This window comes from Papilio polytes, unplaced genomic scaffold (genome assembly GCF_000836215.1).
Source record: "Papilio polytes unplaced genomic scaffold, Ppol_1.0 DF823991.1, whole genome shotgun sequence".
In the NCBI taxonomy this organism is placed as follows: Eukaryota; Metazoa; Arthropoda; class Insecta; order Lepidoptera; family Papilionidae; genus Papilio; species Papilio polytes.
The window spans coordinates 2046247-2063001 of record NW_013525213.1 but is presented as its reverse complement, the minus strand read 5'-3'; the positions used below and the strand labels follow the sequence as shown (position 1 = coordinate 2063001).

The 16755-nt window shown below is 33.5% G+C and overlaps 1 protein-coding gene across 1 annotated transcript; it reads right to left on the bottom strand.

The window, feature by feature from the left end:
• Positions 1-2499: 2499 nt before the first annotated feature.
• Positions 2500-9557, bottom strand: LOC106101417. Its single transcript, XM_013280653.1, has 14 exons — positions 9463-9557; positions 8540-9332; positions 8138-8333; positions 7627-8041; positions 6512-6941; positions 6109-6338; positions 5544-5946; positions 5409-5472; positions 5138-5243; positions 4735-4845; positions 4440-4574; positions 3559-3689; positions 3081-3164; positions 2500-3006 (listed from the first exon to the last, which is right to left on the bottom strand). The coding sequence occupies exons 2-14, from the start codon at positions 9214-9216 to the stop codon at positions 2698-2700; spliced, it is 3291 nt and encodes a 1096-aa protein (XP_013136107.1). The 5' UTR covers positions 9217-9332; positions 9463-9557; the 3' UTR covers positions 2500-2697.
• Between the last annotated feature and the right edge of the window lie 7198 nt (positions 9558-16755).

The following is a 16755-nucleotide window of genomic DNA, read 5'->3' as shown; positions in this document are numbered from 1 at the left end:
CACGTACAGATGCGAATGTATATTTAAATTTGATACTCGGCCTCGGAGCGCGCAAATGTATATCGCATCTATTATACATAGACGTCTGTTTGTATGTACGTTTATGCTACACCTGAACGTCTGGCGGGCGCTTTACTACGTGACGCGAATTCCGCCGCGGATAAAGTGATTCCTAGCTAAGGTTTGGGCGGGAAAAAAATCTGTTAAGTTTTCCCTTAATTCTAAAGCGAAATAATTTTCCGGTATCGACTAAATGTTTGGTTTAAATATTCAGCATTGTTTTAAAATTTATTGTCGTTGAAAGTTTTTTGCAAGATTCGTGTTTGGAAGAAATACTAGGGCCACATAAAATGTTGGGGTAAATGGTTTCCGACCTTACTAATATTATAAATGCGAAAGTTTAGATAAGTGTAGATGGATGGATATTTGTTAGAGTTTGTAGCCTAAACGTTTGAATGGATGTCATTGAAATTCGGCATAGATGTAGAGGATAGTCTGGAAGAACACATAGGCTACTCAGTTTTGATTTTTAATTTCACGAGGACAGAGGTAGAGCATATTCTGGAAAAACACGTAAGCTACTTACATTTTTAATTACACGCGGACTGCGTCGCGGGCATAAGTTCTGACAGTTTCAACTGAACAGTTCGATTGGTCAGTTACATCTAAACGTATGTAGCTGTAAAGTCATTAATTCTAAGATTTTTTATACAAAGGATTGTGTCGAAGTACCAGGGTCCCATAGATTGGTGGTAAAGCGTCCACTCTTTTACCAAAAGTTAGTTCATATCTTTGATACTTGGTACAATATTGTATTTGATCAGTAAATACGTGAACATGAAGTAATTTTACGGCGTCCTCTGAGAGAAAATAAACATAAATAACGCCAACGTCTCACCGAGTTAGCGTGACAACTGAATATAAACAATTTTATTGCTCCAGTTTAGATGGCATTCGAAAACTCGAAAGTATACTAGCTTTTGCCAGCGATTCCACGAGTGAAATTAAAAAAACGTAAATAGCCTATGTGTTCTTCCAGACTATGTTCTACAGTTGTGCCAAATTTTATCGAGATCTGTACAGCAGTTTAGGCTACAAACTCTAACAAACATCCATCCATCTAAACTTTTACATTTATAATATTAATATGAACAGTAATATTTCTTATCATCAAAGAGAAATGAGAACAGGAATTTTTAAGACTATAGAAAAAAATACTTTTTACCGACGACACAACAAATTATTAAAACAAATACTCCATTAAGAAAAAAACAACATCATTATAATAAAAACATTTCCGGTTACACCGCGATACAATTATGCTTCAAGAGTACCATTACAATATATACCGTAGGCTTTCACTGTAGATAGTTACACTAATACAAAAACATCCCTCTTATTCTCATCCAAACAGTTGAAACAACAATATCTTTTAACGCTTACATCTCAGCAATAGAAACCTACCGTAACATCGTCTCCCCAGATGCAATAAAGTGCAATAACGTAAAAGCATGCGCTATTACAACTAAATATTTCAACTCGCCGTCTGTGCTGGAAACGAGTCATAAAATGCAGGCAAACATATTATTAACTATGTTTCGTCTAAGCGGTTATAAAATATGGACAAGAAACCTGTGCGACATGAAGAAACATTTGTTAACTTCTAGCTCCTTACAGGATACGTCTTTGAGAATATTTAGATAAAAACTCACAGTAAAATGGTCAAAAATAGTCGATCCCATATTTTATAAATACTAAGCAATTAAAGGACTTGATCTTTACTATTATAATAAAGCGTAAACACACACTTCTTTGTTTGCCTAAGGTGTCAGCAATTACAGCATGTTTTCGAACAAATCTTTTATTAATAAAAAGCCCTACACTTACGTCACGCTTTAGGCTATACATACGTCGTTAAACTTAGAGGCAAATGTTTTAGATAAAAACTCTAATATGGGAAAGAGACCATAAGTTGTTGCCAACATCAAGGAAGCAAGGTTGCCATGGTTTGACACCATGTCGTGTCATTTTGACATTTGCAATTGATAATTTAACAAATGAAAATAAAGTGAAATTTTTATAATTTTATGCGGATGAAGTCGCATGAGAACTGCTAGTATTTTATGAACGCAAAGCAATTAAAGGACTTGATTCTATTATATGTTAGTATTTAATAAGTATTAAATAATTACCTTCAAAATAATAATTAAGGTGGCGAAGACACACTGTTTTTCTTTCATCTGTCCTTTAAGAACTGCAATAAACTGTTAATCGACTATAGTAAGGAATAAGACTCAAATATATTAAAAAAATACATTTATTACAATATCCTGAAAGTAAATCCTATCATAAAACAAACGTTTGTAAACTGTTACAAATACGCATGCAATTAAACTGTGCAGCCTATGTTAAAATTACAATTCAAACAAATTAAACTATCGACAATCCTAAACGAATAATGAAAAACCGTACAAGTCTACTGACCTAACATTTAAACCACTGACCTCTATTTTCCACTGGACATTTGTAACTCTTATATTTGGTTGTAGAAACTCGAATTTATAGATGGAATTAGAAGACAGACCTATCCAGTACATAAATAAGATCTAAAATTAAATACCAGTGTCTCTTTTATTTTAAAATAAGTGAAAGAGATGACTATATATTTAACACAATTAAAATGTGATTCAATGAATTTTATGCCTTAACAGTTGCAGTTTTAGGTTCAAATTTGCGATGTGTTGTTGATTTATTTTCCGCTGTCTCCTTGTCTGATTTTTGTTTCTTTTTCCTAACTCCTTCAGTAACAACCATAGAGTCTATTTGATTCATTGTAGTCTTCGTTCGTTTAGTTTCCGATGTTTTTGTGAATTTATTGATTCTCTTTGCGGGCGTTTCTTTCCTTCGCGTTTGTGTTTTGTTTGGGCCCTTCTTTTGTGAGATGTATCTCTTGAAGCGAGCTGGTGTGTTACGTTTTCTATACATTTTTAACATATCTAAGGATGTCTGGAATTTCAAATTAATTTAGTATAATTAAAGTATAAAAATTCGAAATAATAAATAGATCTTTTAATACTTACACCCAAATCGATAGGAGTCGATAATATTTTTAAAAGAAAGTTTCTTTGGTTTTCCAAATATTCTCTGATGCCAAGTAACTTAGTCTGAAATAGTTTTAAAACTTGATTAAAATGAGAAAACGTACCAATTATGAAAACATTATTATCGATGTTTATAAACGAATAACTTTCGCCCGAGACTCCGTTCGCGTGGAATGAAAAAAAAAAACATAAGTGAGTAGCCTTTGCGTTCTTTCAGACTATCCTCTATATCTATGTCAATTTTCATCGAGATCCGTTTAGCAGTTTAAGCTACAAACTCTAACAAACATCCATCCATCTAAACTTTCACATTTATATTATTAGTAAGATTAGTAAAATTATTCTGTAATAATATTCTCTCTGCTTCATAAATATGTAGATATTTGGATCCCTTTTCCATATTTTAAAAGCAATGCACCAAACACACTGTAAATTTTCTAACAAAATCTTAACTTACCTTTTCTTCATAAGACAATTCGTCATATAAACGTAAAAGTTCTCGCACCGATTGAAGAATATTCAAACATTCAGATTTAGGATCTGTCTCTTCTTTTAATATCGAATCAGCTATTTCTCCTAATGGTGATTCTGTTAACAAACAAATATTCATATACTCTTTACTTCTAGCATGTTTTCTTTCTAATTCTTTTCCCTTCCCTACAATTATACCACTGCAATGAGTAATGAGTAAAAGTAAAGTGAGCTATTAAAGTCTGACCAATGACTTCGTAAGACGATAGGAAGATGCTGTAGATAAAACGCGAAGGCTTGTTTACTACGGGAGGCAACCAGTAGTGTCTCCAGTAGTTGATGAACATACAGACAAATTGAATACCTCCTTCAATTATTTTACATATAACACCTGCGGTTACGTGTACCCGACTACGCGGTACAGTTGCGCCGTCACCCGTATCTTTTTCTGGAGCCGTTTACGCGAATAGATTTAATGAAAAATGCCCCAATGTCGCGCGCCATACGTCTGCTCAATATCATTTCTGAATATATAGATATCTTTAGTTGTAATGAGTCGAAATTCACAGAGGCTGCATACAGATGTGTGGAGGGCGAGGCAAATGGTGGTATTTAGATATATGTTGTTATATTCTTCTTTTTTATTTCTGTGTACAATTTGATTTTTTTTTCTTCATTATCAGTTGTTTATTGTATTTTTAACTTAAAATATTATGTATTATCACATATGTAGATATATTCTCGTTATTAAATAAATAAATAAAAATCTTTTGGGAAGTCAGTCAATGAAGTCATTAGTAAAGATAAGTACCTACATGTGGATTCTTATATCTTCAACCTTGTTATAAATTAACTAATATTACTCACCAGTAGTTTTATATTGTTTAGTTTCGTTTAAAGGTGAGGCAATTAGTATCATGTCGAATCTTGTGTCCTTACTCTCATCAGAACCTGGAGGTGATGTCAGCCACTGCAGGAAATCAGAGAGATCTTGCGGCAGCTCTGGAAAATAGAAAAACTCCTTCACAACTCAGCATTTACTTGAAGATAGACTAAAAAGATTTTGTTCTACATTTCTGTAGTTTATAAACAAAAAAGCTAGTCTAAATACTCCTCATGATAATGACAAGTATGATGCCAAATTAATCAAAAATATACAAACTAGAGCACGTCTTCTGCTGCACTTGGAAGTCGACGAGGTCGGTCATCAGTTTCACGAGCTGCTGCATCAGAGACGTCGCCACAACCTCCTCGCCACCCTCACTCTCACGGACTTTACAAGTAATTAAATAAAAACAAATTAACTGACAATTAATCCATAACAATACAATGAGCAATAACAAAAAAATACAGGCATGACGTACAGTACTTAAGACAAAATAATTAAATTGTAATTTAATAAAAATGTAATGAGCGTTGCAATGCTGACCGGATTGGATCCACGCTCAGCATTGAATACTGGGCGCTACTTACTGAGGTACCAGCCGCCGATCTTCCGCAAGAACTTTGGGACTATCCGTATGCCATTACTATTACTATAGGTATTTTACATATAACACTCTTACTGTTTATATTTCTAGTTTTTTCTACGGCTTTAGCTGCTTCGTGACATATTTGCTTCATTTTAGCTGTCATAGAAGCGAAGTTTAAATAATTTTCACTTTCATCATCCTGGAACAAATATGATTAAATACTCTTCACTAAAATCATCATCATCATCATCTTTTCTACTCGAATTCCTCATCCGGGTTCTTAATAGTGTTGTCTTTCAGTTAATTCTTTGAGGGACTGTCGTTGATTCAGAAACTTGCCTTAAATTTTAATTCCATTACTTACCTCATATTTCTTCTTCTTTGAATATAACAGTCCGCTTTCATCACGTTTGTAGTAGGCTTTAGGTCTGGAATACGATGAATCAGTTCATTATTCACTTAGTATCACATTATTTACATTTCCGCAAATAATATTTACCTGAGATCATTGACTTTACGTAAAAATCTATTAAAACTACGTTCTCTATTATTCATTCTATTAATGATATGTGGTCTTTTATAACTCTTTCTAGAATTATAACCGGTGCGTATACTTTCACCCAGTTTCCTGAATTTCTTGTTGATCCATTGTCCGGAGCGTTTCATAAAATTCTCATTATCTACCGAATGTTTATTCCTAGCTTCGTTATCTAAATAGTCTATTTTAACTCCATATTCATCGTCATAGATATCATTCCAGAAAATTAGATTACTATCAGCACTTCTTTTGACAACTGTACGATTTACTTTATCCTCATGTGGTGAAGTTGAGTTGGAATTTGTGGTATTTTCGTGTTTAACTATTGTTGTTTGATTTGCTGGCGGTAGTTTTGTTGGTAATCCTGCAATGAGACTTTGAATCATTTTGATTAGCAGCAATGTAATTTGCTCAACTTATAATTTTCAGTATAGACTATGGGAGTTCAAAGTGTGAAATCTAAATACAATCAATGATACGGCTACGTAAGGCTTTTGATAATGATATTGGGATACAAATTTATTACCTTTATTTTCTTTATTACTTTCTTTATTTTTTCCCTCGGTTTTATCACTTTTCGTGTTATTTGTGACAGTTGTCAACGTGGTGTTTCCATTTTTCTCTTCAATAGACATGAGCACTCTAGATCTATGGCCGATGTTTTCAATCATATCCGCGTCGTACATTGGATACATGAAGTCTTTTGTAACATTTTCTGGTTTAAATGTTGATGTATTCAATGTTGTAAAGCTTAGTCTGAAAGTATTACGTACTGATAGGTTAAGGTTAAAAATGAAGGCATTGAAATGTTAAACTGACCAAGACTTTATTAATTTAAATTTCTTAAATCATAAACTTGAAATTTGTTTTTGGAAAATGGTATTTACTTGAAAACTGATAATTCGTGTGTTAAGTTACATAATACTTACTTAGTTGTTGTGGAATTATCTTTAAATTCACCAGACAATTTAGCTAGAGTTAGAAACCAATCGGAAAATACACGTAAAATTTCACCAGGGCCTTCAACACTACTATTATTACTGAAGCTTGTATTATTAACTTCTGCATTAGGTACGAATTGTCGGTTATTGTTTAAATCTAATGCATCTTTAATTTCTTCAGCTTCTATCGATTTTAATGATCGGATTTTTCTAAATAAAGATGGATCCGAGCGATGTATCTGAGTTTCGTTGACATTTTTCTCCATATTTCTTAACTCTTTAAGTTCAGATGATATCTTAACCTTGGGAAAGAATTCGTTCACTTCTGGTCCAAAATCGTTAATTTTTAAAGCATTTCTTGATGTTGTCATGTTATTCGATACAAATGGATATTTTACATCTTGATTGTTAAGTTCGTCTGGAAATATTGTACAAATGCTTTAGTTAATTTGATATTATGTTTACAGTGGGTACTGTCAAAAATGTAATACTGTAACAAACATTCACTGCAGCCCAGTTGTTCTACGTACAAAAATAGATGGCGCCACCTGTATTTTAAAACATGATGTTGTATTGCATGTGCCTTAGGTTAAGTACATTAAGTAAGTACATTACGCAAATGAGAAGTAAAAGAGGGAAAACAATTACTGCTGTCTTCTCCAGTTAGTTCCTACGACACGATTCTGAGTATATTAGCTTGCTGTCTTGTGACTACTTTTACTCAGAATGTCACTAGTAGTGTCGCTGAATTAGGTTGCTTGCGGTAGTGACGGCCTAATTCAGCAGATAACCGCTTGCTGTTCTGTGACGGTTACCCGGTATTTGAACATTTTTTGTATCTGCGCGTGGTTCCAACCCGGGGTCCGCGAGCAGACCAACCACATTGGTGTAATAACCAATAAACGACTGTTTTTGCCACCCTGCTGTGTTTTCTTTGGCTGATTCGGCTTTCGATACCCCTGCTCTTCTCATAATACTTATATTTTTATTTATGTTTGTCAGACAAAAATTCTATGTTTATTAGTGTTGTGTATCAAAATTTTAAGGCTTTTTTTTTATTAAGTTTAAAACTACTTATTATTATAAAAACATTAAATACCTACGCATTTGTGCGCTTCTTCGCTTTTTAATTAAATTAGGTTTTAAATTGTTCTCCTTTTCAGTAGAACTCTTTGGAAATTCATGATGTAAAATATTTTCTGTCGGTAAGTTCATTTCATTCGTTACATAATCTTTTTTTGCTGCCAGTACACCATAATCACTATACGCTTGAGCTAATTTTGAGTATTTATTATTTAAATATTCCTCTACGTAATCTGTGTCAGTATTTTTAACTTTATCTTTAGGATCTAGGAATCCTTTTTCAAATTCACTATCAGCTCTTGAAGATCCCGTATTTTTTATTAGTAGATTTAATTCATCAGGATATAATTGCATCGGACTTTTCCAATTCGGATTATGTACTAACGAGATATCGTATTTATCCGAGAAAGATCGTTTTCCAGAAATCACGGAATTCTGAAAAAGAAATTTAGGTTAACTATTACCATCTGTATCATTCCCTTGGAATAAAACAGAGATAGCAATTGTATATATGAGTTCTGGGAGACTTACATCAGATCTTCTGTCCCTTTCGACTTGTTTATCTGTCTCATCATGAGTGTCAGTATAATCTGCGAGAACTTCTTTAAAGTCTTCATAAGCAAGATTGTCTTCATCTTCCTCGTTTAGTTGTAATAGTTTACGTCTATTTACTGATAACTCGTCGCTGTTCTTTGAAACTCTGTTTTCTTCGGTACTGTCGGCATTACTAAAACAAACTCTGCATTATATCTATCAGACTAATACGAGAGATTCGTTACAATCTTTAACAAGCTTTTAAGAATCTCCGTTTTATTCTTTTTTGGTATCTATAGTCTCCGGTATTGCATGTCTATGTATTTTGTTGATAAGTTTTGCCAATTTCTCTTAAAAAACTTTTTATCTTAAACTAATAGTAATATTTTTAATACATACATAAATGTTGATACGCTTAACACAACCCCATATTTTTGTGTTGTCGATGGAAAGAAAAGTTCATCGGTTTCCTCGTCATTTATATGTGCAGCTTCTTTTTCAATGTAACTCGGATTTCCTTCTGCTAAACCATTTCTTCTTTTAACGCCCATCAGCTTAACAGAGTCGTCAGATTTAGGTGGATATGAAATTTGTTTTTGTGGTTCTTCTTCTGTTTTTGTCACCACATCCGGTTCGTCCTTCGAATGTTTGCATTTATCCTTCTCACTATTCCAGAGATCTAAGTTAAATGGATTCGCTACAACCTTATCCAAGTTATGTTCCAACATTTGACCCAATAGTTCGTCCAACCGTTGTGAGTTCTTATAGAAAGGATGTTTCAATTGTTTCTCGTGTGATTTCGAGTCTTTCAACATATGGGAGCATTTTGGAAAATTCCGTTTCCTATCGAATGGTCCATACTGTACCATTAGTTTTTTGTTTTCTATTACTATACCTGATGGTTGATTATTGTAAGGGTCGTCATCAGCCTTTTTAAATCTTGGTTTCTGATTAGCGAATGCAGAATCTTTAACAGCAACAAACGGTGGGTAGAATAAATTGAATTTACTCAAGTCTACTTTAGTGTCGATAGGTATCCTTTGGCTGTCAGTATTTATTGGAGTATCTATCGACATGAGCGACCTCTTGTATCTATCAGGTAGAGGTTTTGTTATGATGTCGCTTGCTTCGTCTGTTTGCTGTTTCAATTTTCTTATGCGAGCATCTGTTTGAATTAGACGCTTATAGAAATCTGTAATTTGAGGAATAATGTAGAATTGCTAAGCCTTAAGACATCCAGAGTATACTCGTATATTATAGTCTCATTTACAACACAGCAAAAGATCAGCTAATATAACACTTGATGCGCTACTAATTCTCACCTCGTAGCTTCTCACTTGTTGGTCCATCAAAGAATTTATCAGCCTCCAGAATCTGAGATATTGTTCCACTAACTTTGTTGTAGGACTCATCGTTGTAAGTCTGGAAGTAATAAATAATATCTAGTAGCAGGCTTAAAATAGACAAAAAGAGACACTAAGATATTAGACAGCTGGCTACCAACATGTGGCTTTTGAAGTAACAAACCATTTATATCCCAGACATGTAAACCAAACACTGCAAACACTATTTGCAATACTATAAGATGGTTGAAAATTCAAAGTAATTCCTACTTAAAATAAAAGACTTAACATAGATATAATAAACAATGGTCCAAGAGTGCCATTAGCTCGGTGCTTAAAAGGCCCATTTTGTCGCCATTCTTGTATATTAACCCTTCACAATAAATATGTCCTGAGTGGTTATTTAAAAGTCCCCAGGTGGGTCTGAACGGCCCGCGAAAATTATATTCTCATTTTACTGTTAAATAATTACTTGTTTTAATTTCAACGGAAAAGTTACTTCCACTTGATTACTTTTTAATACAGTTCTTTAGTATTTCTTAGGAGTACCGAATATTATAAGACAAGCTGTTTTTATGATTTTTTTTTTATAACATAAGGTGGCAAACGAGCAAGCGGCCACCTGAATCCGCCAAAATGGCGAAGCGACCGCTGCCCATAGACATCCGCAATTGCAGATGCGTTGCCTACCCTTATCCGACAGAGGAGGAGACGCACATAAAGACGACATTTCCCCTTCTTATGCATCTCCTCTCCCGTCAAATCCTTTTCCCGTTCCCATCCTCTCCTTATAAGAAAAGGGTGGTAAAGAGAAAGGGACTTAAATTAGGCATCCGGCACCACACTCATCAGACGAAACACGGAATTGCTTCCATTTCACGCCTGTCTTCTGTGTGGTCGTGGTATTACACCGGGCGTGCCGGCCCATTCGTGCTAAGATGTTAAAGCGGGCACTACCACGGTAGAAATGATGAAAGACCTTTGTAATCGTCCCTAGTAGTTTTTGAGTTACTTCAAGACATAAATACAAGTCTTTCCTTTATAGATTCCTACGTCTTCCTTTTATCCTTTTGAGGGGAGGGGGTTGGCACAATATATAATATCCTCTATTTTAATTAAATTCCATTCTTGGACTACAAAATTGCTTCTAAACTCATAAATAACAAATGACGTAGCCCTTACAATAAACGGACTGGTCAAACCAATATTTAAAGTCTAATAATTTAACTACTTAGTATAAACTTTATTATAACGTCTAAATAATACGACATTCGATCGCAAGAGAACTCACAAACGTTGACCCGAAACTTCGACAATAAAGTCGAGCAAACACATCGATACGGTATGAACAAGACGTTTTGCTTAAGGCGATGCTATCTCATATAAAGAAACAGCATTTGTATTTTTGTATCTAAGTAGTAAGTTCAAAAACTAATGAACTGATTAACATAATTATTTTGAAAGCTACATTATTACAGAGTAATATAGACTATGCTTATTATTACATTTTTAATTCCGTTCTCACGAACTTAAGGAACAAACTAGTCACCTAACATTTTACACAGCTTTATTAATAGCTAATATTGTTTCCTTCATTTTAAGGAAACCATTTATTTTCATGCAACTAGTAAACATAATTCTCCAAATATTGAAAAATTAAGATGTATACATACTTCCTTTTAATAATTGAAGTAAAACATTTCTATAATTCGTCTTCGCCTTAACACAACGCGAAATTAAGCCGTCGTTAATAACATGTGACGTACGTAGAGCATTAAATTGTTTATCGTCTCGCTCTCGCACAACGAGTTAGAAAGAGACAGACGAGAATTGCGGAAACAAATTGGCGAATATGCAAGTATTAAACATTTCAAAATGTAACGTTATCGATTCACCGGAATTATTAATTAACAGATTTGAAAATTGCATTAGTATGTAACGAAAAAACTCAAAAACTATTCAACCGATTTTAAAAATTCTTTCAACACTAAAAAACTACATTATCACAAAGTAACATAGGCTATATTTACTTGATATTTTTTCCAAAATTCGGAAAAATAACTCTTAATGTAACGTCTTTATAGACGTTAAAACAAACATCTTTTTCAACTAAAATATTACCAGAAAAAGTTTCTACTATAACGCAATTAAAAAATAAATTAAACTGCAATAAATATCGAGCCGGATATTAAGCCACCTGTACCCCCTCCCCTTTCCGTCACACCCCTACCACCTGTACTCAAACTGCGCCACGATATTTATGAATACAAGATCGCAATCCTGTTTCTAATTGAGTTTTCACTAGTGACGGACGACATTTAATCTACCATTGAACGTGCAACATTAGATTTATAGTTGCAGCTAAAAATCATGTATTGTGCGCACCTCCATATAAGTTCATAGCAATCGAAGCGAGACTACGAGTATAGTGTGTCTAAATAATTTAGATTAGTTTGACAATTCATTTTAAATTTAGTAGGGATGGTTATTGATAGTCATGAATCTTATCGATTTTCGATTTTTATTCTTTTAGAAGTTGGAATCGATAGATTTATAGTTAAAACTTATGAATTTAAAAAAACCACTGTTTTCTCAAATTAATAATGACCATAACAAATAATGAGAGTAAATAAATGTTTATTACTACTACAGTCCTACGTAATCGAATTGGATTTCGCTATTATTTCTGTCATCGCTAAATCCTCTACACTATAATCAATAATAGAATTGTCCTCTAAATTAGTTAATGAGAAAATAATAATTTTAGTTGAGTTCGAAGATTATTTAAATCGAATATCGATAGTTCAAAATTGTTCGCTGCGTGTTTCGTCACTACGATACATGTCTATTAAGTATGGCATTTGCCTTCATACAAAATAAATTCGATACTTCATATGCGTCATTTATCATACTAATCTAATTTATTTAGACAAACTATAATGTAATAAAAAGAAGGAAGATGGCTATCAATATATTTTTTGATTTCTACGAGTCACCTTATTTATGTTTATTTAAGTTTTGTAATACATTTTATTGTGAAGTTTTCTAGTTAAAATGTTTAGAGGACCAACTATAGTGTGAGGCGAGAGATAATAAAAAGCAAAATTAATGTAAATTTAAAGAGCTCTATCAACAAGTATTCAGAAAAGTATTTGTACATAAATACAACGTCTGGCCGCCAAAAAGCCATTCTCTACCGTTTTCATCATAATGTTATAGTCCAAGAGCCATTTACAGGCACACGTTAGTGATTTCAAAAAATATCAATGTTAAAGAACTAAAATATTATTAAACATTTTATTTTAATAACCTATTTTTTTGTAGATTAATAAACTTTTTAAAACAAAATATAAAAAGTCGTGTACTTTCTGTACATTCATTAGGATTATTAAAATATTTTTTGTGAAGAAAAAACTAAATAGACTTAATCAAGCCAAAATGGAAGTAATTAAAGACATTTTCTACATTTATCTGTGGTTAAGATTTTTCATAACATTTTTAATCTGTGGTAACGCAGACCACAAATGAGGGACTTTGCGAGATTTTTTTAATAAACTTGCTTTACTTTATAAATCTCATAGCTCGTTTTAATCTTAAATGATACGAAATAGCGAGCAAAGTACAGATGTAAACATTAGGGGGCTTGAAAGTTGCTGAGGATTTACGTATTAAATTTTGCCGACCCTACTAACCTTTAAATTTATACCTTGCTTAATCACACAGAATATTTGAATCAATATTATTGCAATTTAGTATAAATAATTTGATATATAGGTGTATTAGTTTACTTTATTAATACTAGCTTTAGCTCGCGACTTGTCGTGAAAATATAGCATACTCGGCGATAACGTAGCTTTCTAATGGTGAAAGATTTTTTGAAATCGGCCCAGTAGATTTTGAGTTATTTCAATACTAGAGAAATACAAATCTTTCCTCTTTATATTAGTACTAGCTTTCGCCTGCGACTCCCTCCGCGTGGGATTAAAAAAAAACAAAAGTAAGTAGCCTATGTATTCTTCCAGACTATGCTATACATCTGTGCCAAATTTCATTCAGATCAGTTTAGTCGTTTAGACTACAAACTCAAACAAACATCCATCCATCTATCCATCCATCCATCCATCTAAACTTTCGCAATTATAATATTAGTATGAAATATGATAGATATAGATTACTATTGTCAATACTTTCAATATACAGGGTGTCAGTAAAGATAAGATCGTCCACCAAAATACAGGGAGTATTCCCTCTCTTGCGTTTCTTGCTCCGGGAACTGCAATGCGACGTTGAAGAGTATCTTTCTAGGGAAAAGGGTACCATTTCTTGAACAACGTAGCCATAAGCATAAGACAAATTTCCATACTAAAATCAACAGTTGCAAAACCACTGCAGAAATAAATACCCGAGCTCTTAGCTAATAATGGATTGTCCCGGCTGCTGCCTCTGGCGAATGAAAGTTGAACTTTTCAATGGACAAACATTTTTTATACCTCGTCAGACCCTTTGTGTATTGTTATTGTGATAGTCTGCGACTGCATTTAGCGGCCATCGTCTGGTTTTATCGGTACGAATACAATTTCCAAGTCTGATGTACTAATGTATGCAGTTATTGTGATGACTAAGTAATAAGTTGCTAAGGGCTTTTAGACATAAGAGAATATCTCTATTGTTGGAGACATGACTGATTATGTCTGTTAATGGATCAAGTAATTTTTATAGAGTTGAATTCATTTACTACAAAATTGAATATAGGATTGTGTTAAGGAGTGCAAAGTTATGGAGGGATCGAAAACTATTATATATTTCACACGTGTAATTTTTTACATGTTGACCAGCGGCTAAAATATCGACCGCGTCTAGTGATGTACATTTCCAGATGCGTTATCCTTTACCAGACAGAGGAAAGGACAAAAGGACGGTGTAAATATTATGTTTCTAATACCTTTGCGGCCATTTCCTTTCATGTAGTAAAAGGATGGAACATTTCTTGAGATATTAGTTGCATCAGACGTTTGAATTTGATTTGAAACTATTCGAATACAGTAACATTTTTAACTGGAAAATCCGTATAAACAGCTCGTTTACTTATAGCTTACTGGGATATAATCAAGGCGTCGTCTACGTCTGCCTTACAAAGCACCGTCCGTCTGGGGCGTCCAGAACAATGGGGTCCCGCGGGCGACGGCAATGCCGGATTAAAAAACATAACGCAACGTAAAACACGGTGAGATTCGGATGGTTTCCGTCTCGTACGGTCGCTTGGAGAAAGTCGAAAGGAAACACAAATTGGCTCCGAATAGACATTTGTTAATAATCCTTGAAACGTGCGAAAATCTATTGTTTAAACTCTTCTTATTGGAATTCAAAACTGAAGGAAGCGATAATGAGACTGGAAGAGGGAAATAACGGTCGTTATTGCAATTTCACATTTATTTCTAGAGAAACATTGGATACGTATTCCCATTAATTTGCAAATAACAAGTATAAACTATTATTAAAATCAACGCCATCTAGTTAAAAATAAACACAAATACATGTAATCTTTAGATTTCTAATTTCGTAAATTAATCTTTTTTAATTTTGATTAAAATTGCTGACGCTGACGGAGAAAGATTTTTCTCCGTCAGCGTGAAATTTTAAAAAATATGTAGCCTATGTGTTCTTCCAGACTATCCTCTACATCTATGCCAAATCATCGAGATTCATTCAGCCGTTTAGGCTACAAACTCTAACAAACATCCATCCATCTAAACTTTCACATTTATAACATTAGTAAGACAACTGTTTCGAAAGTAAGCGATACTAAACATTTTTACAACGTCCCAAATAAGTCCGTAGATAAAAGCTGTTACAACTTATAATCATGATAGATTTTGTACCTCTCTCGAGATACATAAAGAATCTATCAAATAAATCTCATGTCGCGGTGCGGGTAGAAACAAAAAAAGAGTTGTTCGCGTCGCTTTGTGGGCTACAAATCACTTAATGCCCTCCTGTACCGAATAAATACCTTCTTAAGACGCCCGAGCCAAGATATGATTTGTAACTGGTCGCACCCTTGTTGTATACAGCGTGTTTCTTTTCTAGACTTTACTTAGAACAATATTTGAATAATGCTTGTCATATGATGGTGTAAAGTGTAATTGTAACACTGTTATATTTTGAGGAATCGAAGCATCGTAGCAAGATTGGCCTCCCTTTATGTCTAGTGCCCTGGACGCGCCTTATCCTAATTGTATATCTAGTTATACTAATATTACAAAGAGGTTGATTTGTATTTTTTTATTTTTAGATTTTTGTATGTATTTGTTTCACGTAAAAACTACTGGGCCGATTTTAAAAACTCTTTCACCATTAGAAAGGTTATTTATCTGTAAGTAACATAGGCTATATTTTGTATTTTTCTCTAATTTTACGCGGGCGAAGTCACGAGCAACAGCTAGTATAACTGACATTACAAAGAAGAAAGATTTTTATTATTGTATGTATTGAAATAACTCAAAAACTACTAAGCCCATTTGAAAAAATTTTACGATACGATATCCGTGAGTACCATAGACTATGTATTTCTTAAGTTCACGCAGGCGCAGTCGCGAGCAAAAGCTATTTAACCACAGATATTTTGCTATCAAATTATTTTAGAACACGCTTTATATACCAAAGAAGTTTCCACCAATTGACTTCCATTACACCTTGATCATAATATATTAATATTTATCGTTTACGAGAGGGCTCTACATCTAAACCTACAGAATGCTATTGAAAACCTATCTATGTAAATAGATAGCTCTTATTTCATTCAACATAAGGTTTAAAATTGAATAGCAATAGAGAATTCGACGCATATCAATTTTGTTTTTTTAAAACCTTTAGCATACACAGTCGCTTTTGCAGGGATCTTTCTAAGTTATGGATCTTTGGGGTAAATTGTTTTATACTTTTGGTATACGAACTATCAAATTTTAGTTATTTATATATACAATACGGTTTCCAAAACCTAACAGTATAAAAACCAAAGGGCTAACAATGTTTTCAGTTCTAACGGCAGTGAAAACCCACGGCTAATAAAAGAAAAGACATGTTGCAAAACTTGTAGACACTTCAGAGTCGCTCGCCATGTAATACATCACGTTCAAAACAATGCCGTTAGGGGACCGGCAGATATAATACAAATGCAACAATATCGCGCGGGAAAGAGAAAGCACTATCACTGTCATACTATGGGCGTCCAAAATACAGTCAGGTAGAAAAGTAACTAATATTTTTTAATAA